Raw genomic sequence first — 26985 nt, forward strand, 5'->3', positions numbered from 1 at the left:
TCCTACAAATTGAAAAAGCCTATGAAGTGCTAGAATGATTCAAGGTATAAAGTTTCAACTAAAAAAGTGAAGCTACTACCGAACTTGATTTCTAAAAACCATATAATTAATCCAGTGATTTACCTTATGGTATCCTAAGACGTTTTATAAGTCAATTAAAATTTTTCTTACAAAAATTTTTGAAAAAAATGGTATCACAAGGCTTTTTCCAAAATGTAAGTAGTGTGTACATTCAAATTCCTAATACTGTCAAAGATTAATAAATTGGCACATGACCAATTCCCTTAAGGGACAAAACAGCTACCTGACAATGAATGTTCACATGGTAATGTGTTAAGAAAGCATGCAGAAACCTGAAACAGAAACATCTACTACCTAGATATCAAAAATTGTTCTTGCTTAACAGTTTACCAGGAAAAGGGTAATACTGAACACTTCCCAATCAAAAAGTTATGTTCTGTTTTTAATTACTGCTTTTATATTTTTCTAATTATCTTTCTCTTGTTATTTTTGAGCTAAGAATGACAGTCATTTGAACGGAAATATAAATACACTAAAAAATCAAATTCACTCACTGTAAATAAAATAGTAATTACAGTAATCTGTAAGAAAGATCAAGAGAACACACATACCCTCCACTTGGCATAATCCTATTTTATAAAAGACAGCATTTAAAATGAGTAACAATTTGTTGCTTTTGTGTTGAAGTAAAAATGTACTGGTATGTTGATTATACAGCATATATTCTTGAGTTCTCAAATTTGAAAATGTACAGATTCTTGACATTTCTACCAAGATAATCATGTTATTTACAAATATTAATACATTTCTTTCTCACTTTCCAATCTGTTGACCTTTTTTCTCTCTTTTGCCTTACTGCTCCAGTAGAACATCCAGAGCAAAGTTGACCAGAAGGGTGATTATGGTCATTGTTTCCTTTTCTTTATTAAGAGGCAGCAGACCTAACACACCACCAGTTGGATGTTTAATTTTTTAGGAAATCACTGTATCAAGAAACTATTTCTATTTCTAGTTAGTTAACAGCTAATCATGACTGTACTGGGTGATGAATTTTATCAGCTTTTTGCTCCACCTTGAGGTATTTTTCTTCTTTAGTGTGAATAAATGGCAAATTGTTGCAGTGGGCTTATTAATAAACTATTTCTAAGTTTCTGGGATAAGCCAACTGGCACTCATTTATGAATGATAGTGACCTACATTTCAGCATTTATTCACTTTCACCTTTCTATAAATTTAACTGATAGTATAAATACATGGTTTAACCACCTTTCTGTTAATATTTTGTATACTTTCAGGAACACAGTGTGACATGAACAAAAACCAGAGAAATCTAGTAAACAAGAAAGGTAAGGATACTACTCAAATTTGTTATGTTCTGATAATACTTACAAATATATGTACAATTCTGCACACTACATGTTAGTAAATCAGCATATGGGCATCGAGGGCCTACTTTGTAAGAGGCTCCATTCTGGATGGTAGAAATAAATCAGTAAGCCAGAAAAAAAAAATACACACACATACCCTGCCTTCTAAGGGTTCCCATTTCAGGTAAGGGAGAAGGATAATAAATATATGTAAGTAAAGAACACTGTGCACCAGATTGTGTTACATTGCTCTGAAGAAAAAGTATGATGGGTGATGCACAGTACTTGAGTGGTGGAAGGACAAGGTCAATACATTTTTACTACAAATCCCATCTGGAAAGAAATCACTAGGAGAAAGGCAGTCAAAATTAAGTATTACAATAAACAGTACAAATCTATGAAAACTATTTCTTTCTGGAAAAAAAGCCAAGTATGGCAAGATTGATAGATAAATAGAAGAGTAATTTCCAACCCATTTCCTTCTACTGTAACAAAAATAAAGAATCATGCTTAGAGTGTGACCTGCTTGCCCTCTCCCTTTTCTAGGAGGGAGACTCTTCTCCCTCCTCCCACCTTCTTCCAGGAACAAGCTGGAATGAAGATAAGATGAATGGGTGTTACTATTCTAGTGGCTAATTGTTTTTATTAATTTGAGTCACTATTTTCCAAACTGTGAAACTATTTTTAGCAATGTCTTTTTCTTACAGAATTACTAAGATACAAAACACCCTAAATAATAAAACAGCTTAGTTCAGGCTGCTATAATAAATTATCATATGCTGGGTGGGTTAAACAACTACCTATTTATCACAGCTCTGGAGGCTGGCAAGTCTAAGACTGAGATGCATGCAGATCAGTATCTGTTGAGCACCATGTCCTATGTTGCACATTATTGGCTTCTTGTGTCCTCACATGGCAGAGGAGAAGGGCACTAACCCAATTTAGGAGGGATCTACCCTGATAATGTAATTGTCTCCCAAAGACCTCAATGCCTAATACCATCACATGGGGGGTTGTATTTCAACATAGGAATGTGGGGGAAACACACTCAGTCCATAACATTAACAGCTATGTAATTTGGGTCTGTCCAGCAACTATTCCCCATGCTGTTGACAATGGCTCCAGAATTTTCTTTTGTGAATGTATCCAGTCCTTACAGTCATCCATGTTGTTTGGATAAGCTGACCTGGCTTCAGAGATGGGCATATTAACTAAGCCTGTTAAGAGAATGAACATCCACATGGGCCACAGTAATTCAATCAGAAAATAAACAAGCTTACTGAAAGCAAGAACCAAAAGTTGTGGCACAAATATTGGGATAAAGACAATCTTTTCCATGGAATTTACTACACTAAAAAAATAGATAAACTTATAACAGTTGATGGTTATGGTTGATACTACTTAAAAATTACATGAGACACCTGTCAGGCTAAAATCAAAAACACAAGAAATGACATGTCATCAAGGATGTAGAGAAAAAGGAACACTCTTGCACTGCTGGTGGGAATGCAAACTGGTGCAGCCACTGTGGAAAGCAGTATGGAGGTTCACCAAAAGGTTAAAAATAGAAATATCCCACAACCCCGCAATTGCACAAGTAGTATTCACTCAAAAAATAAAAAAAGCACTAATTCAGAGGGATATATATACCCCTGTTTATTGCAGCATTATTTACAATAGCCAAATTATGGAAGCAGCCCAATGTCTATTGATAGATGAATGGATAAAGAAGATGTGGTGAGCATGGGCGTGTGCGTAGACACACACACACACACACACACACACACACACACACACACACACACACTCACACACAGGAATATTACATGAGCCATAAAAGGAATGAAATCTTGCCATCTGCAACAACATGGATAGAGCTAGAGAGTATAATGTTAAGGGAAATAAGTCAGTCAAATAAAGACAAATACTGTAAGATTTCACTAATATGTGGAAGAAACAAATGACCAAAAGAAAAAGAGAAAGAAACCAAGAAAGATACTTTAAAAAAAATTTTTTTTAAGTTTATCTATTTTGAGAGAGACAGAGACAGTGCTAGTAGGGGAGGGACAGAGACAGAAGGAGAGAAAGAATCCCAAACAGGCTCTGCACTGCCAGGGCAGAACCTGATGCAGGGCTTGAACCCACAAAACCATTAGATCACAACCTGAGCAGAAACCAAGAGTTGGTCAATTAACTGACTGAGGCAACCATGCACCCTACAGACTTTTAACTATAAAGAACAAATTGAAGGGAGGTTGGGGGAGCAGAGGAGCAAAGATAGGTGAAATACGTGATGGAGATTAAAGAGTACACTTACCATGATGAGCACTAGATAATAGATCTAATTGTTGAGTCACTTATTATAAACCTGAAATTCATGTAACACTATGTTAAGTATGCTAGAATTATTTTTTTAATTACATGACAATAAAGAATGAAGTTATTGGGTGTAGGCAGGGGTGGAAGAGAGACAACAGAGAAAAAGAGGTCATCTCCCTTTGAGTATCTGGGTCTAATAAACCCTAAAGTTATGAATCTTGGATTGGCCAGTTACATTAAATCAATATATATTTTGTTTCTGATCTTCACCATTAAAATTTTCCAAATGATAAACCAAGTAGTTCGTCAATTAATTCAACAGGCTTAAAACTCCTTTCTGCTGTGATTTTCCCCAAGTCAATTTCCTTGAAACTGACATACATGCTACATTTTCTTTAAGTTTTGAAATAATCATAAAATTTTGTTCAGGACGTATAATACTGAAATCTGTACATTAACAAAGCTAGGAGCTTCATATCCATTTATTAAGATAATGTTCCAGATATAAAAAAATATGTATCATTTGTCAAAATTTCAAGGTAACTGATGGAACATTTAAAGATGAAATTTAAATTCACATTTCTATTGTATAACAAACTGTGGCAAGTGTACATTTATTTTATAGCTCATTAAAAATTATCAGTCTGTTTACCGAAGTGATAATTCTGCAAATTGCTAACAGTCTACACTTGTGTTTTCAAATAAAAATTTTAAGGAACTTGGTATTTTGACTAAAAACACTTGTTTCCCATCTAAAACATCTTAAGCATCTGAAAAATTCATAACATTTGAAATGAGTCAAAGGTAAGCCTGAATAAATATCCAAATGATACAAACACCAATTAAAATTCTGATTGAGAAGGCTTTAAGTTAGCAGTAATTTAGCCACCATATCTAAGCCCAACTTTGGATGCTTGAGGAGATAATTACAGAATTACTCTAAAATTTCATTTAAATTTAGCACTTAAATGAAATGTCATGGTAAGAAAAATTCCCCTTCCTTTATAATCCTTGTTAAAGTAAGGAAACTACAGAATAAGCAAATTTAGTTCTTAAACTTTTCTAAGACTTTACAAAAAGCATAACTTGTTAACCTTTTGGGATTTTTACTCATTATTTTCCTTTATTGTACATTTTAGTCAGGAAATTTACTATTCTCCAATGCCTAGATGATATCACGGTCTACTATTTTGTCTTAGCACATATGCTTTCTTACTAAATAAAGCCCCAAAAATATGAGAGCTGAAAAGATGTGTAATTCCAAGTGCAATATACAGGGTTTTAGAAGGTAGAGGTTTCCAGAGAGCTAGCCAGGCTGACAGAAGGCAAAATAGCTATTCCCCATCACTGATTTTCATGAATTCATCACAAGGGTCATAAGGCTCTTGCTTAACTAGTCTCTTGGAAGTAGCTACCTTTGGAAATAATTAAGCTCTGAAAAGCAAATGTTATGCATTTTTAACACCCAGTTAACCTGCTATAGTTCCTTCATTGAAACCACTCCCTGAGGGCAAGGGTCTCAGCCAAGGTTTGACTTTCTCAGTGTCCCCTACAAAGGGACTTACACATATTTAAAAACACAACTTGTCCTTCTTTTCAAGGTCTTAAAACAATCTGCATGGGGCGCCTGGGTGGCTCACGTGGTTAAGCATCAAACTTCAGCTCAGCTCAGGTCAGGATCTCACAGTTTGTGAGTTTGAGCCCCATGTTGGGCTCTGTGCTGACACTTAAAGCCTGGAGCCTGCTTCTGATTCTGTGTCTCCCTCTCTCTCTGCCCCTCCCCTGTTCACACTCTGTTTCTCTCTCTCAAAAATAAATAAATATTTTTTTTAAAAATCTGCAAAATTTGAGGAATGGTAGGAAGCATTCAGTTGTGATTTACTTGACTTAGGAGAGTGTATTTATGAAGAAAATCCATGTTCTTGTTATGTTGCTGGCAAAGACTGGTAATCTTTACGAGTAAAGAAAACACAAAACAGGAGGCCCAACTTTATAAAATACGAGTAGAGGCTTCTTAAAACTTATATTGGCCATATCTTTGTTGAATATCATTAAGACTCTTCCCAGCTGTGTTTCTTCTTGAATGCTTGTGCTTCTTGATCAGCACATTTTGGGAAAATTATATTTAACATCCAAACCAAAAAAATTAAACGTAGGGAACATGTTCATTCTCCATGAACCAGAACTGGTAATTCACTAGCTAGATTTTTCATAATTTCTAATGTATATTTTTATGCTATTCTCAAAAAGATCAGAAAAATACTAGGTCTACATCAATGCTGAGTTTACATTATTTTGAGAGAGAGAGAGAGAGAGAGAGAAAGAGAGAGAGAGAGAGAGAGAGAATGCACATAACCAGGGCAGGGGCTGAGAGAGAGGGAGAGAGAGAATCCACGCTGTGGAGCCCAATTTGGGGCTCGAATTCATGAATTATGAGATCATAACCTGAGACAAAACCATGAGTCCAGTTCCTTAACCAGGTGGGCAACCAAAAGCCCCTTGACTTTCTTAATATAAGAGAAAAAGAAACCGACCACCCTCCCTGAAGAGCATAAATCCTTTAATTGCAACAAAACACTTAAAAATATCAGGACAGAAATGTAATCAAGAGATAAGAGGAATAAGATGGTGATTAAGATGGTGATGAAGATGGCACATTTGATACCCGTTTCAGTGTGTTATTAATCCTTTTTAAAATTCAAAACTAAACACATCACGTCACAATCAGACCTATGTCCAGTAGGCAAGCAAGAAATGACCTGGCTTCTCACTGCAAAGGAACTAGAAACATATACTATAATGCAGAAGCATTAAAAAACCATAAATGCATAAATTCCTATTATATGTAGCTTGTTATTTAATAGTATATATCTTTTCACAAACACAGATCTTCACTCGAGCATCAAAATGTTTTTTTGTTTTGTTTTGTTTTCTATCTTTATAGTAAGAAGAGAGCACAAAGGTGGCTCCCACTTGCAAGCCCAATATAAGAAGAGCACACCAGTAGGTGGCACAGATTTGTTTCATGGTCCTTATTGTAATACACTTCACATTGCTCCAATTTCAGCTTGCAAGGTATGTAAAAACAAAAACAAAAAAAACCCTACATTTTCTTTGAATAATTTTAATGGAAAATGTTTTTGTGGTAAACAAAAGTAAAATGTGTCCTACTAATAATAATTAACTTCCTTTTCTCCTGAATGATCTTTGCAAAAAAAAAAAAAATGCTCATGTATCAGATCCGTGGCCTAGTTAAAAAATATATTTTGATTTAGACCTTTTAAAGGCCATAAATACACAATGAGAATCATTTTTAAAAAGATAATACGGTAAAAATGCAATTAAACTATGTAATTTTAGTTGAAAAGGTGGTAAATTATCTGTGGTATTCTTTGAACACTATTTCCTTACATATTTTCCTAATACAGGTTTTCAGCATGATATTGTGATGAGAAACATAAAACATAAATAATGACAGAAGCGTAATACTCATCATGCATAGTGTTTGTAAAATATGTTTTTCTTTCCATTAAAATTCGGATTCTACAAGTTAACTGTAGATATGTTTGCTACCAACTCATTTCCTAATAGCGTTAGTATATAAATGCCATTATGCATTCAGTTAGAGGAAGTTGAAGGTTAATTAAAATACATTTCCTTAGCAGTTGTCAAAGGTGAGTAATGAGATAGAAGGAAAACTAATAAACCTACCATTTTCTATACACAAATCTATTTGCCAAACATTACTCATATCTCCCTGATTCTCAGTGGAGAAGGTACCTCTGTATTTCCATTACGATCATAATCAGAAATGCTGATAGAATTTTCAGAGACAATAAAGACATATTCTAATTTTACAAACTACCCTTCTTCCTAAATAGTGACTGGGGTAGAAAGTAAGGGATTCATACCTGGTTAGATATCTCATTTCTGGAAAAGAGTCCTCACATAGTCTCTGGTCTTACAAATATTACTCTTAATCCCAAGGACATGAAATATCTAATAGTCAATAGGACCCAAATATTTCAAAGTATTCAGAGATGCCGTCATTGGCTTAGAATGTCAAATCTTAAAATAATTATCTTGACTTCACATTTCTCTTAATTTCATTTCCCACTCTACTTGATGTCTTCAAGTCCTCTAGCATGCACGTGAAGTTCTCCACTTGATTCAGTTAAATGTTGCAATTTTAGAGTTCTTTGTACAGCTGCTTCTGAAGTTTGGATAATTAGTCTTCCATAGAATGAAAATAAACAGAGAAAGGTATCTCCTTCCAATGTTATTTAAGGAAAATCCACATTAAACTCAGAGTATATATACAACACACTTTATTTCAAAGGGCTGACATAATGCCATATACATTAGAAAACTCTCCATTTTCCAGGAACTAATTATTTAGTTTACTCTTTCACCCTATTTGCCATGTCTATTTTTTTTTCTATTTCATGAGTCAAAATATCAGACTCATGGCAACTAAAATTAAATCTTATTCTTGACTTTGCTTTGATATTAGTATTATAGCAGTTTTGCTGCGGGGAAGGTTTATAGAAAATCATGACTCCCGATAAAGTTTCTCAATATTTTCTGTAAGTCTACAAAGCTGTCTTCCCTGAAAATTACCAATACAATGTCAGATTCATTGGATTCCTTTTATTCCTAGTCATTTAGACTTCCTACGATACCTATCTTTTCCGGAAACTCTTCTCCAAGCCCCTACGACAAAACACTTCTGGGTTATATACTCTTAATGTAATAGGTCCCAACTTATTGAATACTACAACTTTATAGCTATTATTTTGTAATTCAAGGTTCACTCACTAGAACTCAAATAAGATAGCCTATCTACAAACATATGTTTATCTTTTTGATGTATGGATACTTGATACGGACTTGATATGAATTTGACCTAAATCAAGCTCTTGAAAAAAAAAAATTATATAGATTACATCAAGGTAAGTTGCTATTTCTTTGCTCTTCATCTCTCTGCTACGACATCTTCAACTGTTATCATTCTATTCACATATAAAAAAAATGTGTATGATATGTACATGCATATATATTACTTATTATATATATACAACCTAGGTTTTTCATTAAAACATTTCTAGCCCTATTTAAGGTTACCAACCCCTTACTCTGCATGGGGTAGGTATCAAGAAATATTTAACCTTAGGGGCACCTGGGTGGCGCAGTTGGTTAAGTGTCCGACTTCAGCCAGGTCACGATCTCGCGGTCCGTGAGTTCGAGCCCCGCGTCAGGCTCTGGGCTGATGGCTCGGAGCCTGGAGCCTGTTTCCGATTCTGTGTCTCCCTCTCTCTCTGCCCCTCCCCCGTTCATGCTCTGTCTCTCTCTGTCCCAAAAATAAATAAACGTTGAAAAAAAAAAAGATATTTAACCTTAATATTTGCACTCAGGTATTATTGTGGAAGACAGTGTCTGATATGACTCCTAATCATCACCACCTCCAAGTACATATGCCCTTGTGTAATCATCTCCCCAGAGGGTGCATAGAGCCTAGTAATTTACTTCTGATGGACAGAACACAAGAAAGATGATGGGATGTCACTTGGTGATTATGTTCTAGAAGACTGACTTTTTTCTTGGTCCTCTCTGTTGCATGGTCTAACACCGTGAGATACTCTATGAACAGGCCCCAACCACAAGCTTGTAAAGATCTGCGGCCTCAGTGCAAAAGGGCCCAGAAGAACCAAATCCTTCCAATAGCCAGATAAGTGAGCTAGGAAGCAAATCACTACCAGTGGAGCCTTGAGATGACTTGAGTCTTGAGAAAGGCCCAGAACAGCTGAACCCACAGAGACTGTGATATTATAAACATTTTTTTAAGCCACTAAGTTTGAGAGTAATTTGTTATGCAGTAATAGCTAACTAATACATTATTCGAAAACATAAGTGCATTAGTTTTCCAAGGCCATTTTCATTCATAATGTTGCTTCATTTATTCCAAAAAATTAAGTCGAGATCTGTAGCAGAAGTTTGTACCTAATACACCATTTCATTTACGTATATCTAAATGTAATAGCTTATTGCCACTCTAATGAGGCTAAGTAAGCTATCCAAACTCCCTAAAAAGTGTTTTGTTTTTTAATCTCACACAATTTGGAAGATACATTATATTTTATGATCTTCCTATTTTCCCAAAGAATGACTAAGTTTAAACATTAAAAGCCAAAACAATATTGGAAGTGAAAAATATTTAGTCTCATAAACATTCCCACATCAAAACAGTCTGATTACTCTGAACAGGGTATTATGGGTTTCTGTAAACAGATTTGGTACAGCATGTGTGGTGTGCATGCCACATGATTCAGGGCCATGGAAAGAATTGTGTGCTAAGTAAATAATTCCCAGTTAAACTACAAGTAATTGCTTGCTGCGGGAAGTGGAGTTTTAAGTCTAACCTCCTCCAAGATTATCATTAAAAATCAGTGTTCTGCTATTTGATAGCATACCTATTCTCTAAATGATCATACTTAAAGGATGACTCATGTTAGAGGACAGAGAGCAAACGGGATGCAGTTAAGAGGGAAAGACTGGTATCAACTCTAGCTTACAAATTCAGGTCTTTTGGCACAAAAGTATCCTACAGCAGTTTGACCTGTTCATACAGTTCTCAGTGTTTCATTATGAATTTACCCGGAGTAAATGACAAAGAGATCCATCAACAAGAATGATTACTGAATGTCCTTTACCGTACATACAAGACTTTGAAAACCCAGGCAGTAGAAAAGGACAATAGTATTTAACTCATCGAGTAGAGAGATCTGGCTTACACTTTGTGACAGAAAATCAATTTACACAGCTTTATTTAAGTTAATGTTGTTGTTAAAACACTTCATTTCACCATTCCATATCCTATTGTGGAGGTTTATAGAAAAATCTCTAATCTTTTACAATTATTTTTTTTTTTTAAACCACAGAATTAGAAACCTGCTTTGGTAAATTTCTTCATTTTTTATATGCTTTCCAGAGCTGTAGTTGAAGAAAGAGTGACACTGACAAGCAGTGAGAAAGTAACTAAGCTCATCACGTTACCTTCTGACCTCTCCAAGACTTGGATTTTCTATTTCTGCCAATTGGTGCAGTCCTTCCCAATGGCCTCACCTTGTGAAAAATACTCAAAAAGCCAAACTTTGTTTCCAAAGACCTATTTCCCACTTCATCAAACCCAGTGGAATGACAGCTCTGAGAAGAAAGGAGACAGAGGAAAATGCATAGACTAAAATGGTACACAGTCCCTGCCATGCTAACTTGTTTACTATTTTAACATTTCACTGATGGATGCTAATTTGTTTCCTGTCACAGACTGGATGTGTGTGTCTCCTGTCAAAATTCCTGTTGAAATTCTAACCCCCACAATGTGTTAGTATTAAAAAGTGAAGGCTTTGGTTGGTGATTAAGTCATGAGAGTGAAATCCTCATGAACAGATTAGTGCTATCATTAAAACAGACCCCAGAGAGGCCTCCCCCTCTCCCTGACATGTGAGGACGCTATGAGAAAATGGTGGCCTGCAACAGGGAACAGGGTCTTCACCGGAACTTGACCAAGCAAGCACTGGGATCTTAGAATTTCAACCTCCAGAAATATGAGAAATAAATTTCTGTTGTTTATAAGTTACCCAATCAACGGTATTGTTTTAGCAGAATAGACTCGGACGTTCTCCTCATTGACTTTTACTTTATTGACGTAAAAAAACAAAAAAAAACAAAAAAAACCCACAAAAAAACAAAAAAAAAGAACCGTTCCCTCTCTCAATTATAATGAAATATATCAACTACAACAAATAATTTCTCAAGAAAATAAATGAAATAATATTATGGGTAAAGTTTATGGTCACATAAGAAGAGGGAAGAATATCTAGGCTCAGGTTCAGAATTTCCCTGTCAGAGTGAATAACGGTTGATGGGGTCATGTGACATTGGGGTCATGTCATACTGTCATGTGCCCACCTCCTGTGTCTCCATCTTCTCATCCAGTGGAGGCTTCAAGAATTTCTGATTCTGCATTTTACAAATGAATAGACCTACACAAATTATATCACTTGCTCAAGCTCATATAGCTAGTTGTTTCAATTAGATGGGATGATGCTAATTCAGACCAAGAAATAATCAGTTAAATAATAGTTTTGGAAAAATCTTTAGCCATAAGCCTGTGTGCTTCTATTTCTAAATCCTTGAGCATGTAAAATGTATAGATTAAATAAAAAAACTGGTACAGGACTTTATAAATTTTACAGAGTTTACAGATTCTATTGTCATAAAAATTCAGATGTAAAATTTTATTTAAAAAAATGTGTAAATTGTGACATTAAAATACCACATGGAGGCCTGGATTCAGGTAAATGACAAACCCTTGACAGTCAATATAACATGTTAAAGGTACTGTGATTTCAACCTAGGACAAAATTCTTTCACCTAGGTTGATGGGGCTAACACTGCCAAGTGGTTCAACCAATACCTTCTCCAACCATACCCCAGTTTTCGTTAATATGCTAGAGAGACTACAGAGGAAAAAAAAACCTGCATTTCTTCAGATTCTGTTTTATCAAAATTCTATGGATTCTGCTATGCACATACAGGAGACTTAGAAGGTAGCAGTGAGCAGGTTGGCTTGGTTCCAGAAACAGGGAAAGTAGGTCTAAGGCAAAGACTTTGAATTTTCTGTATGATCTATGGTACAGTTTCTACCTGTAGTTTCCTAGCATCGTATGTACCCAGAGTCAGTGATGGAAGGCACTTTTACTAGCACAGTCACAGAGGAGCTGAGCATTTCTGCCCCCTGCACTGTTCTTGACTAGGTGGTATCCAATCTTGGCTTCATGACACTTCAGAAATTCTTTAAGATACAAAATGTACTAAAATAAAACTTCTTTTACACAACCACTGATACATTTTGTTTACAACTAAGAACCTTAACTAGATAGTTTATGAGTGTTTAGAATGTTTGCTCTTAATGAACAAGAAGAGATGATCTCAGAGTTAGCAGAGAAACTTTTTCAAATGGTCATTCTTCATTCCCTTACTCAAGTTCATCTCCACAGTCCATCATGTCATCTGGTATCCCAGAACCTCCAGAGAGGTGACAGTCATAAATAACCTAAAGAGGGCCAACAGTTCATTCCAGTATGTCAATATACTGAAGAACCACTCACCTAAGTCAATCATCCAAATCTGGTTCACATTACACTTTCATCAGGGCTTGAGCTTGTGAAATATATAGGGCCCCAGGTATATGCCTGATCGATTGAAAGAGATTCTCTAAGGTACAGGCTAGAAATATACATTTATTAAATTGGTCAGGTGAATATAATACTGCCAGCTAAGGACTTTTACAAGAACCAGTATTTAGAAGCCACTGGCACAGAAAATCATTCATCAGCTGGGCCTAATGTAACTTCATCAAAACAACTTAAACTTATTTCTTCCTCCCAGAATACCAGTAGAACACTCAAACAAGAGAAAAGTGTACAAATGTTAGGTCTGGACTTGAGAAAAATACCTACTAAGATTTTTCATGCTATCTTTGTGAAGAAGAGGGATAAAGCTGAATGCAAAAAGCAGTGGGCACATTATTCAATGGTGCACTGTCTATACAATGACATCAAAAAAGATACTTATCATTGGAATAATATCTTTTGAACCTAGAAGCCCCATCTGTGAAATGGTGAGTATGGTTTAAGTTGTATTACAGTAACAACAAAGTTTCTTTTTCATGCTACAACTCTACTGTCAACTTGCTGGAGGCTCTAAGTCACAGCATTTTCATTACCAAAAGAATGCCCACAGTTTGGAACATTTCTAGTGGTACTGGGTACACAAAACATATATCAAGTTTTATATTCAACAAATGGATAACTGTTTTTCTATTCTCAACATTTCTGATACCAAATGTTCATTATTTTATTTTTCCCACGCTAAACAATTCTGACACTAACTACCCAGAATGATCACAGACCATAAAGGTTAATGGTTCAGTCCCACAAGACTACCTTCTGGTTCAGATGGTAATCCAAGTCAGGGTCATCTGTACTCCTTCCCAACAGGCTATATATAGATCAGAGGTTCCCATAACAAACCCCCCCCCCAACCCTTGTGTTTGATAATTTGCTAGAATTGGTTCACAGAACTCAGGAAAACAGTTTACATATTATCACCAGTTAATTACAAGAAACATTTTTTAAAAATATACTTGCAAATGTTTGCCTTGAAAATCAGAGTGGTGACATGAAAAAAATATTTTGGACTTCAACAAAGACTGAAAGCTCTGAACTATGGTCTTGAACAGTTCATGCCAGAAATACTAAGTGTCTATAACTTCACTATTTTATCATCACATACAGATTTGAAATAATTAGCACAGGTTCCCAAAATACATAATTTATATCATGGACCTCATGACAACTTGCATCATAAACTTAGAATAATAAGATGAAGAGTAATATTTTACACATAAATTTAAAAGAATACTTAAAAGGGGGATTAAGATCCTTTATGTAGATTAAGCTATAAAACCTGGTTTTAATTATTCACAGTTATGCTTGTAAGGTTATTTTAGAAAGAGGAATAGGACTTGATTTAAATTCATCCAACAAATTTTAAGGGCTAACTTTATGCTACGTTTCTAGCCTAGAACATAAATTTCAAATCTTTCCTTATTTATTTACAACTTGAGGAACTGAGCACTCGATGATAAAGTCAGAAAACTTAATACATAAATGGTCAAGCCAGCCACTTGATCCATAAGTCTAAGTTGAAGGTACCTACAAAGAATCTATTTTCTTTTTTCCTTTTCTTAAAATTTTAATTAAATCCAAGTTAGTTAACATATGGTGTAAAAATGGTTTCAGGAGAATTTAGGGCTTCATCACTTACATACAACACTCAGTGTTCATCCTAAGAGGTACCCTCTTTAATGACCATCACCCATTTAGCTCATTCCCCCACCAACCTCCTCTCCAGAAACCCTTAGTTTGTTTTCTGTATTTAAGAGTCTCTTGGGGCACCTGGGTGGCTCAGCCAGTTAAGTGTCCAACTTTGGCTCAGGTCACAAACTTGTGGTTCCTGAGTTCAAACCCAGCGTTGGGCTCTGTACTAACAGCTCCGAGACTGGAGCCTGCTTCAGATTCTGTGTCTCCCTCTTTCTCTGCCTCTCCCCCGCTCAGACTCAGTCTCAATCTCTCCCTATCAAAAATAAACATTAAAAAAAAACTTGAAAAAAACTTTAAATAAATTAAAAAAAGAGTCTCTTACGGTTTGCCTCTCTGTTTATCTTATTTTTCCTTCCCTTCCCCTATGTTCACCTGTTTTATTTCTAAATTCCACATATGAATGAAATCATAAGGCATTTATTTTAAAGGACTAATTTTTTGAAGTTAGCAGAATATTCTAAAGTCAATTTTGGAAAAAGTTAATTTATTCTTTACTACATTGATATAGCTAAGGAACATATTCAGTAATTTACCAAATGTTATCTCTATGATCAGAAAAATATGCAAAGTTATCAAGTATATCTAGAGCTAAGCAAAGCATTTGTTAACATTTCTTATATCAATAAAAAATATGGATAAATTGAGTTGAGTTGAGACCTTATATAATTAGATGGCACTTGTGAGTAAGTGAATTATCAAGGAATTATCAGTAACTGATCATGGATAACAATGTAGGACATTTATACTCAAGAAGGAATCAATCCTTAACCTTTTCCAAATCAGTTTCTTCCCTAAAGATGCACAGAGACTGCAAATGTCTAATTATGAAGAAACTATGGCTAATTGATCATAGGTTATATTACAGATCCAAAAAGATAAACGATTGAAATACAATTAACAAGTTTAAATTCACCAAACACAGAAAGCCCTACATATTTATGGGGAACTCTATACAAACACAAATAGAGGCTTTACAGCATCATATGTTTAAAAAGAAAAAAAAAAGCTTGCATAATTCTATTTAATTATAATTATCATGTATGTCAACACTGTGAAGGAGCAGCCAAGCAGTCCAGACCATGCACATAACCAGAGGTACTATATGCATAACAATGCAGGTCTTCTTAAAGCTAGAAAGACCACACGTACAAGCACAGATACTGAAGCCAATCCATTTTATCTTCCAAGGAGGAGTTACCAGTAAACAGAAAGCCTACCCAAACAAATTCTTAATGCTATGTCTTATGAAAAATGGTTACAAATCTTTCTATATTTCACTGATCTAGGTTTCACAGATCAGAGACTGAAAAGGACACATAATAACAATCTATGAAAACACCCTAATGCTTATCATAGAGATGGATTTGTTTAGGGAACAAAGTTCAACGTATGAACACTACAAAAAGCTATGTCTCCCGGCACCACGGAAAGTACAAACCAACACTCTTCTCACTAAACAATGACAGAAGTTCCACCTTATGAAACTTGGTATTCTTAGTGTTGATATAATACTTGTCAAGTAGGCACTCAAAATTAAAGATATTGATTTAACTAAGTGGAAAAATTAGTACTGAATTAAAAAGTCAAAGTTTAAAAAAAAAAAAAAGTAAAAAGACTGTCCAGAGGTACTGCTTTCTTTACACTTGGGCTATTTATGAGCGCTATTCCCCCAAGTTTCATTTAGAGAATAGCCTCATGAGTTGTCTATGTTTAATCAGGTATAGTAGAAAATGGAAAAGAGCATCCAGTTTGTCCCCAATTTGGAGATATAAAATGTTCATTAGTATATTAAGCATTTGTGAAAAGCCCTTCATAGAAGACATCTGTTTAACTCTATTCACTGATGTCTCCCCAATTTTTTAACCATAGCCCTTTTTAATGGGGTATCTGATGAACATTCCAGGGTCCTTTGGTAAATGCTCTTTAAGGTAGAATTAGGCACTGGACATGTGTTGAGCTAACAGCCAACTGGCACCTGTGTCTTTAAGGACAAAATTAAACACTGTATTTTAAATGTCCTCACATATTTGAAACATCTTTACTATTCTATTTTTAGGAAAACAAAAGCAACATCTACTTAAGCTATCTTTGCTTCCTAAAAAGATGAGAGACATATCTTGAAGGCTTTGCAAGGTCATCTTTTCCCCACTCCTGATAGCTAAGTAGATAGCTTGATTGACAGGTCCAAATTTGCTCAAAATAATAATGGTCAGATACAAAGTTGTAGGCAGGAAAGGTGGCTCCTTTTCAACAAGGCCACTTTTCCGACCAGGAAGCCTTCCCAGGTACAGAGTCACATAGATATGCAACTGCATTCCACTAATGTGTAGAGCATGCCAGTTGGGAGGAAATGAAGCATTTTATTGTGAATATCAACTCTACAAGGGTTACCAGGTTTAGTAAATAACAACACAAGATGCCTAGTTACATTTGAATTTCAGGCGGGATAATGAAGAATTTTAGTGTTAAGTACGCTTCATGCAATATTTTGACATACGAAAAATTAGTGTTTATCTGAAATTCAAATTTCACTAGGCAGGCTATAGTTCATTCAGACCATACTGTCCACCGGCATGTCAACTACAATGCATACAGACTCTTTGTGCTTAGCCTAAATCATAGGAAAAACAGAGTCCCAGAGAGTGTGTGTGCTCTACCAGTTCTCAGCTTTTGAGATTTTTTTTTCAAAGAACTATATTTTATATCTGGATAGTATAGCGTTACTACTGTGTATCCATGACTCCTTTGCATGGCCCAAGAGAAAGAACTGATCATTCCTACCACAATAATCTGGAGTATAACCAAAGACACTCTAGTGAAGAGGAAATGTTCTTGAACAAAGATACAGACCCAAGTTTTTATTCTTATTCTGCCAGTTATGCGCTGTCCCGCAAGTGTGTATCTTTAGTCCTTGGCTGTTCTGACTTGAACAGCCCTTGTAACACTAACATATTGCACTTCCATGATACTAAGTAAATTCAGCTTTGCCTCGTACTTGATGACCAAATGGAAGTAATGCTTACATATTTTAGAAGCAGAGAAAACCATCTCAAAGGAAACCAAGGAACTGGCTAAACGATGGTCCTTATATTTAATTAAAATCCATTGTTTCAAAATAAATATTGTTACCTTCAGGCTAACAAGGTACCTTAAAAATCTCACAAACAATAACTGTTATTCATCAACTGTATAACTTTAAATGTCTGTCTTTCCTTACATAGTCAATACCAAATCACTTTTATTCTACACCATTAAAAACCCCATAGACTATTTCACTTTCTTGATTCCTGTGGGGTACCTGTAACAAACTACAAAGCATTCTGCCGTTTCAGAGAAAGCAATCTATGCACAAAGGGCAAATCCATCTTCCCTAACAGATTCTCCAAAGAGTCTGATTTAAATAGCATTTCTCTGCACTCAGAATCTATAATGCTAATTCATTTTGCCTTCAGCTTACCTAACTTTCTGTTTTGAATACAGGGACAGTAAGAATTTTTCCCTGATTAAATACCATGCCCTCTTATAATATGAATGCCAGGCACTGCTTTCAAGTAATTAAAAACCTGATCACCAACATTTTTAGCACAACATAAAAGAAACAAGCCATTTCAAACTATACAAATGGCTGAGTTGTGAACTCAGTTAAATACAAAAGTCTATTTCAATTTGAATTTCAAATTTTGAATTCCAAATTTGAGGCATATTTAATTTATTGTTTAGGGGTGCCTGGGTGGCTCAGTTGGTTAATCGTCTCACTTCGGCCCAGGTCACCATCTCACAGTTCATAAGTTTGAGCCCCGCGTCAGGCTCTGTGCTGACAGCTCAGAGCCTGGAGCCTGCTTCAGATTCTGTGTCTCCCTTTCTCTCTCTGCCCTCCCCAGCTCATGCTTGCACTCTGTCTCTGTCAAAAATAAATAAACTTAAAAAAATTTTTTTAATTAAAAAAATAATTTATTGTTTATTTGAAATTCAAATGTATTCAGATATTCTGTATTTTTTATTTGCTAAATTTGGACAATCCATGAGGGCCACCTTGTGTAAGATATTCACCAATTTCACTTTTTTTGTTAATCAAAACATTTTTTTTTAATTTTTGGGCGCCTGGGTGGCTCAGTCGGTTAAGCGTCCGACTTCGGCTCAGGTCATGATCTCACAGTCTGTGAGTTCGAGCCCCGCGTTGGGCTCTGGGCTGACAGCTCAGAGCCTAGAGCCTGTTTTGGATTCTGTGTCTCCCTCTCTCTCTGCCCCTCCCCTGTTCACGCTCTGTCTCTCTCTGTCTCAAAAATAAATAAACGTTAAAAAAATTTTTTTAAATAAATAAATAAATAAATAAATAAATAAATAAATAAATAAATAAATTTTTCCATTAGAGTCAAGAGAGGTTCCACCTACTACAGAACATGAATAGATGGGTAACTTTCCAGCCACAATTCTCCTCATCATTATTGTATCTTTGCTTTTAACAACTCACGTTCTCACCCTTACAACTGTAGTGTACAGAACATAAATCTGAGACCAAAATTTTACCTACCTGTGGATAATATATAAGAAGGCCACATAATAAAATATTTCTTTTTTTCACTTCCTTTGCATATTCCCTAATCTGCATTAGGTTTTCCATTTTCTGATCAAAAGGTACTGATTTATAATCAAGAAAATACACCTGCAAAATAATACAAAAGGTCACATTAGAATATAATCCTTTCTCTTTGCTTTGAAAAATATAACATTAAAAAAGCTCAAAATACAAATATAATATTATAATATTTAAAAGTTTGTGTTAATTTCTAGATAAGCATATCAAGCCATAAATGCTCAGTAAGATTCCTGTGTCCTTTACAAAGACAATAAACAGTCACTGAGAACACGATGTTGAAAAATATAAAATGCCAATATTCTATTTCCACTTGTGTCAGAGTCAAATGTATAAAAAAAAACATGATTTCCACCATTCACCTAGCTTAATTTATAAATTGCAACTAGGCTAGGTAGAAATATGATAAATTAAGCAATTACTAATATTAATAAAATTAAAGGAAGTGCTCTATTACATTCATAGTTTTTTAGAATCCCTTTCAAACTGATAATTCAAATTCTAGTAAATCATCTATGTCTTAGAGTAAATCCAGAATTATATATTTTTTTGCAGTGTTAAATAATATTTTTCATGAAATTACTCCAATGACTATTTTTTAAGCATTATTTTTCATTTAAATTTTAAGGAGTTCAGGATAAGATTTCCTCCTTTCTTCAAATTTGAAGTTTTAGGGTAATGTTTGTCTTTTGTGGGACATAAACTATCTAAATCACAATAATATCAAAATAAAATGCAAATGCAAACACAGAATAAACATTAAGAAATATTTGTATTTTTTTCACAGTATCAAGAATTGTAACTCTTAAAATTTACAATTTGTTCAATTACACGTATTTATTATCTAGAAGCATTTTAAAATCTACCCCACTCAAAAACTCTTATACTAATCCCTTCCCTTCCTCATTCTTCGATATAGAAATACACTCTATAGAAAATACACAATAAAATTTTATTATGTTCTTTAAGTAACACAAGGGACTGAGTTTTCACCCAACAGATTGCATTTTGCTTGTCCAGGGAAAAGTACTTTTAAAATATCAATTTTAAAAGAGAATTATGTTAGGATATTTATGTATATTAATTCAGTAGGTAAGGTAAGTGAAATAAGCCATACAGAGAAAGACAGATACCATATGTGCCCACTCTTATGTGGATCCTGAGAAACTTAACAGGAACCCATGGGGGAGGGGAAGAAAAAAAAAAGAGGTTAGAGTGGGAGAGAGACAAAGCATAAGAGATTCTTAAATAAAACTGAGAACAAACTAAGGGCTGATGAGGGGTGGGAGGGAGGGGAGGGTGGGTGATGGGTATTGAGGAGGGCACCTGTTGGGATGAGCACTGAGTGTTGTATGGAAACCAATTTGACAATAAATTTCATATATTTAAAAAAAAAAGACATACATATGTCATTGCTTCTTCCTAAAATCTAAAGTGACAATAAAGGCTTTTTTCCTTAAAAATGCTCTACTATTAAGAAACAAAAAGAGGGGCGCCTGGGTGGCTTGGTCGGTTGGGCTTCCGACTTCAGCTCAGGTCATGATCTCACGGCCCATGAGTTCGAGCCCCGCGTCGGGCTCTGTGCTGACCGCTCAGAGCCTGCAGCCTGTTTCAGATTCTGTGTCTCCCTCTCTCTTGGCCCCTCCCCTGTTCATGCTCTGTCTCTCTGTGTCTCAAAAATAAATAAACGTTGAAAAAAAAAAAGAAAACAAAAATAATAGAAAAAGAAGAAAAAGCAAAACAAAACAAAACAAAAAACAATGAAGATGAAAAGCAGGAAGAAAAGGGTCTCAGGCCTTACTATACGCTGAATAGCTGAAGAAAAGACAATGTTATTCTGTGATCTTGAGCTCACCCTCCCCTAGCAGTGATTCCCTGAAAACTTATAAAGATGAAATTTCAGATTTTTTTTTTTTACCAGACAACATTGCTTATAGCAAATATAATTTGAGACTGGTGAACTACAGCCAGGCTGGAATAAGTGTTAATGAACTATAAATGCTAGACCTTTCCTTCAGTGAAATTTAACTTGAAACCAGGTGTTGCCCTAGCTGAAACCTAGGAAGCTAACATCAGTTGTTACTAAAGATACTAGTTCTTATTTGTAGTTTGAGCCTTTTAGAAGGATAGCTCACCCACCACCTTCTCTGACCTCCTTCCCTCACCCTTTAGAAGCCAAGGTAGGGGAGAAAAAGGGAGGGGGGGGGGGGGAAAGGCAGTCCTTATAACTAATATGACATTGTGAGCTCAAGAGCTAAAGCAGAAGAGACATGACCATCACCGTCTTTTTTCCTGTCCTGTAGTCTTTTATAATGTTGCACAAACTAGTGCCACAGGCATCTTCTAGTCTTCTGAGTTTATGATATCTATGTGAAGCTAAAATTGCTGGTTGTGGGCTTGCCAAAAAAAAAAAAAAAAAATGCAGGGTAATTCCCCAAACTCAAAAGGCATTTATGAAATTGCAGTCATATTATGAATCTAAAGCTAGGAGACTGGCCAAGGCTAAGACTCTCTCCTGGGCCCATACTGCCAGATCATTACATAGCCCCATACCATCTGGAATGACGAACAATGCTGCTGTTTGGGGTTACAAGACTCATAGTACTATTTAACTCTTTTAACTGTGTAATTATTCTTACTATTCAGATACCATGAAATACTAGCAACCACCTTACCCAACAAACTTTATGTCAATGAAATGTCCTTGAGTTATGCAATGCACAACCCAGGAAACCTTACTGTTAGCCTAGATAGTGAATGAGGCAGACAGACACTTCTCATTTAATATGTCTTCCTAACAAATTTTCAGTTCTGAAAAATCTTAAATTAACTAAGGGGGCCGGGGGCGGGGGAAGTACAGAAAGGGTTTCTGGAAAAAATAGCACAAGGAGCAGAAAAGACAAGACCATTCTACTTCATAATTACAGCCTCCATAGAGATTTTAAAATGCATAGAAATTAAAGAGCGGAAATGCTGGGAATGCACTAATTGGAGAAGGAATGATAGATACAACTGGGAAAGGAGCTCTGCACTGCAAAGCTGTCATTGAACTTGGCCCAGGAGGAAGTGCACCTGCCTGTGGAACCTCCATGTGAAGTCAGAGCCGGGAGTGGGTGTTCATTTTTCAATTTTCCTAAAAGAGTATCCTAAAAGAGAGCCTAAGGGTAATAACTTTGAGAGCTTAAAAGCTGTAGAACTAAACTGTAGACAAGAATAAATTATACTGAAATGAAAAGGTTCAATAGGTAAAGTGTGCTGAATGTGTGTTTTGTTTTAAACCAAGGACAGAAATTAGAGACCTTACACTGAGTTAACTTACACTTAATTACGTATATTTAAAAAAAAGTAATGGTATTTAATTAAAGCTATATACAACTACATTTTATAGATTTTAGAACTAAGAAGAGGGAGAAAAGGATAATGTGTACCAATTATAGGAGTAGATTATAGGAGTAAATTAAAAGTAGCAAAAATAAAAATAAAACAATTGGCCAACAGCAGTAACAAAACAGGCTTGTCAAAACTCAAATATAAAGGTAATACACATAAATTAAAAACATTTAACTCTTTCATAGTATCAGATGAATTTTTTAAGGAAAATCTAACGATATGCTAGTTGTAAGACAAATATCTAAGGCAAACTATCCTGACAAGCACATGTTAAAGTATGAACAAGATATGCCACGCAAATACTACCAAAAAAGAAGGATGTAGCAATATGATTCATTTTAGCTTAAGACAAAAACCTTAATTCAGAGGAATAGGGTATAGTAAAAAAAAAAAAAAAAAAAAAAAAAAAAAAAAAAAAAAAAAAGAAAGAAAGAAAATTATAATCATAACTTTATTGCTAAGAACAATTATTTGAATACACGAAGGAAAAAAAAAATCTTGACCCAATTATGAGAACACAGTTTCCAAATCCACAAATGTATATGTTTTACTGCACTTCTCTTAGAAACTAGTGTATCAGTGAAGCATATTAAAAAGCAAAACAAAGTTGTAATACCTTCTGCTTCTAGTGCAGCAGCTAAATTGAGAGGTTTTTCCTCTCCTTCCTCTCCTTATTATTTTATTCCCGTCTTTCTGGCTGTTCTTATCTAGAAAAAGTTGTATATGAGTTGATGCCACTTCCAAATTATATGGACCTAACTCCCTTATCTACCACTTACACAGAATCTATTTTTTTTTTTACAGAAACATGTATTATAGCAAAACTGCATAGTGAACTAAAAAACAAAGCACAATAGTTTCAGTTCTCACCAAGACATGAAATGTCAGTCAAGGACTGGAGGATTTTCACTCCAGCTAAAGATCTATTAGACACAAGACACCCTAGTTCCTCGGAAAGAAAAAAGAAACAGAACGCCAAGAAACCAGTCAGCCAATGCTATTCACCAAACATTCCATGAGTTAACAAAACCATTCATAGAAATGAATTCCAGGCAAGCTATTGATACATCTACAAATTGCCTATGTTATCACATCAAACCACCAAACTATACTACCCATTAAGTAACCAGTTATTTAAACTATAGGTAAACTCAAAAACGTAGTAAAACCTAAGAGCATAATAAAGGTCATTTTCATGAATGTGCTTAATTTTGTAATAGTTGACATAATCAGCTTTTAAAGAAACAGATATGGATATGGACTTATGAAATGTAAAGAAGTACAATGCATCTCAAAATTCTCCTTGACTGGATGGGAAGGCCTGATGACATCATGAGAAACAGAAGAAAATCTCTAGCATATGGATTTCCTGATATGAATACTGTGAAACCCAAGCATATACTTTACATTGTGCTACTAATTTTGAACTTCTAAAATCCACCAGTTACTATGAGTTCCAGGAAAAAATTCAGTTGGTACAATAATGCAATCAAGTTTAATTTTAAAGACAGAGCAGGTTTATACAAATACAGCAGAGGGCTACAAAATGATCATGATAGCTCAAGAGAAATGTAAATGTTTTTGCCTTAATAAAACAAACTTACGGGTGGACAGTCTTGCATCCATGGAAATGTAGCAAAACATTTCATTTAGGTTGAGTTCTGCAGATTTGCTTATAAGCTACATTAGGTAGATATTCTTTGATCTCTTTTTGAACTATTGACTCATTTGCTACATATAAATTATAGTAACAGTATTTCTCCTTTAGGATGCCATTTCTAACAACTGTTTTTCATGCATATATAAAAAAAGATAAGGATATCTTCCTACCCTCCACCCCCACATGCAAAGGAACATCTCATTTCATTTTCTTTTGACATAGCAAATTCACTCCAGTAAACTAGTAAACTGCTTAAACATTTAACATATGGGTAGCTTCATGGCTTTGTGGGTGGGCAAGGTTTCTGGCAGAGTTTGGAAAATGCTCCTCTGTGCCTCATGTCTTCTACATTCAGTTCTACACATGCTTTATATTTGTCTGGTAACCATTTAATATATCCCTGGCCCCAGATGAATTCCAATCATTTTTTTTATATTTTAATATGTAATTTTTCATTTGTCTCTGAGGACAGGTACATTAATTAAAGGACAATAATTAATATCAAGTATAATATTCTTTACAACATCAGGAATGTTCCATAACCCCACATTTAACACTTCTGTCTCATTCCAGACCCCATGTTAACAGGAAGGCCTGAGAAGGGAGTCAGGAATTGTGGTACGAAGAGAAATAGAGTCTTTGTTTATTCGATTAAGAAGTCAATTTTTGAAGTTTAAGTATATATCTAAATATACACTGCTTAATGCCCACCTAAGTAGAAGGAAGGTCAATCAAAATCAAAATTCTGGTAATTATCAATCAAGTTACAAAGAACTGGTAGGTGGACCAGAGGCTCTCTGAAACCACACAACAGATATTGTGCAATTATCTACCTATAGGTACAGAAAAGTAAATTGTGGGAATTAGGCCCAGTATCTAGACAACATTACTTTCAATGTTTTTTTTTTGTTTGTTTTTTTGTTTTTTTATTTATTTATTTTTGGGACAGAGAGAGACAGAGCATGAACGGTGGAGGGGCAGAGAGAGAGGGAGACACAGAATCGGAAACAGGCTCCAGGCTCTGAGCCATCAGCCCAGAGCCTGACGCGGGGCTCGAACTCACGGACCGCGAGATCGTGACCTGGCTGAAGTCGGACGCTTAACCGACTGCGCCACCCAGGCTCCCCAAGACAACATTACTTTCAAAATAATCATGGGGAGATCTAATAACAGATGAAACTAATACTAAGCAGATCAGAGTAAGAGTTTATCTTAAGGATTAAAAAAAAAGTTAGGGAAAGTTTCATCTCACGTCAACTATTTATGAACTACATGGATTCTATTAATGAAAATGAATAAACTATACCTTATTTTTTTTAACTATACTTCTAAAAAGAAAAAAGGAATAAGCTTTTACTGTTGAACCAGTTCATTTTGGAACAAGTTTAAATCAATGCTACCAAGAAATTCAATGGATAATTATGATGAATAGAAGCTAATTAAAAGTTATAAGCTATCATAAAAATTCAGAGCAAATGTTTAACAACTCATCTATAAATCTTAAAATACCAGCTAAACTATTAGGTTGAGAAATTATGCCATGTAACCAAAGTAGTAAACAGCATTTTGCGTTAAAATATTAGCCATACAAAAGGTTTAAATTTTTCTATTGATTCAAAGAATTAAAAAATAAAGGAGTTTTATAATGTCAAGACAAATGTTATACTTGTATACCCATTTTGTTTAGATCCTTATGTAAACAATCGAGGAAGTAATGAAAACAGAACTTCACTTTTTAAACGATTTATTTTTGAGAGAGAGTGTGATCAGGGGAGGGGCAGAGGAAGAGGGAGACAGAGAATGCCAAGGAGGCTCTGCATTGCCACTGCAGAGACTGATGCAGGGTTTGAACTCACGAACCGTGAGACCATGACTTGAGCCAAAATCAAGAGCTGAACGCTTAACCAAATGAGAAGTGAGACAGCCAGGTGCACAGGAACTTCACATTAAACAATCAGTGGGAAAACCTAACGTATCTTGAAAATATATATATTTTTTCTTTTCAGATTTCACACGGTATTCTCCTAGAAGAACAGACTCAGCCACTGTTGCATTATGGCACAACTTCCTGAAGCATTACATACATATACAAGAGTATAGCAAACATTTCACCTTTGTACAATGTACTAAGGGGCTGTACATATGCCTAGGACAAAAGAAGCCTGTGTGATATAAATACATTTTATTTGTTCATCATAAGTCCTATTAATTTGGGGGGGGGTCATTAATTTATGTGTTTGAGTTATAAAAAGAATTTTCTTTCCTGACTAAATGTTATGTTACTAGTTAAAATCCCCCTCTGAACAAATTGCATCTGGAATATGCAAAACAATAGAGAGTCTGACCTAAAACAGCCTGAGATTTTCTTATTTACATATAAAATATATTTCTGAAAATGTCGATGAATATGAATGTAGGAAAATAAAATTCTTAAATTGAGAAAATTCCAGCTTCTGTTTCTGCCTACAAAAGAATAATATGGGCCAAATTTACCTTACCAGTTGAAACAGACAAAAGTATGCAAACCAAACAAAGAAATTTAAGACATGAGGCACCTGCAACAAGGGACACCTCTTAGAAATGAGAAAAAATGAAATGAGCCTTAGATTTGCACCAACCTACTCTTCCTTAAAACAGCTTCCAGGCTCTGGCACACTGAAGGGAGAGGCAAATATTTGGGTTTCACAG

The 26985-nt window shown here is 35.1% G+C and overlaps 1 protein-coding gene across 6 annotated transcripts in view; it reads right to left on the bottom strand.

Annotated features, from left to right (window-relative positions):
* CRPPA (CDP-L-ribitol pyrophosphorylase A) overlaps positions 1–26985 on the bottom strand; it is a 670733-nt gene that overhangs the window by 451772 nt on the left and 191976 nt on the right. For all 6 annotated transcript variants that reach the window (XM_045052438.1, XM_045052440.1, XM_045052439.1 and 3 more), the window contains exon 9: positions 19185–19316. In XM_045052438.1, the coding sequence (XP_044908373.1) occupies positions 19185–19316 (132 nt within the window). The remainder of the gene's footprint in view (positions 1–19184; positions 19317–26985) is intronic.

This window comes from Felis catus, chromosome A2, assembly GCF_018350175.1.
Source record: "Felis catus isolate Fca126 chromosome A2, F.catus_Fca126_mat1.0, whole genome shotgun sequence".
Classification (NCBI taxonomy): domain Eukaryota; kingdom Metazoa; phylum Chordata; class Mammalia; order Carnivora; family Felidae; genus Felis; species Felis catus.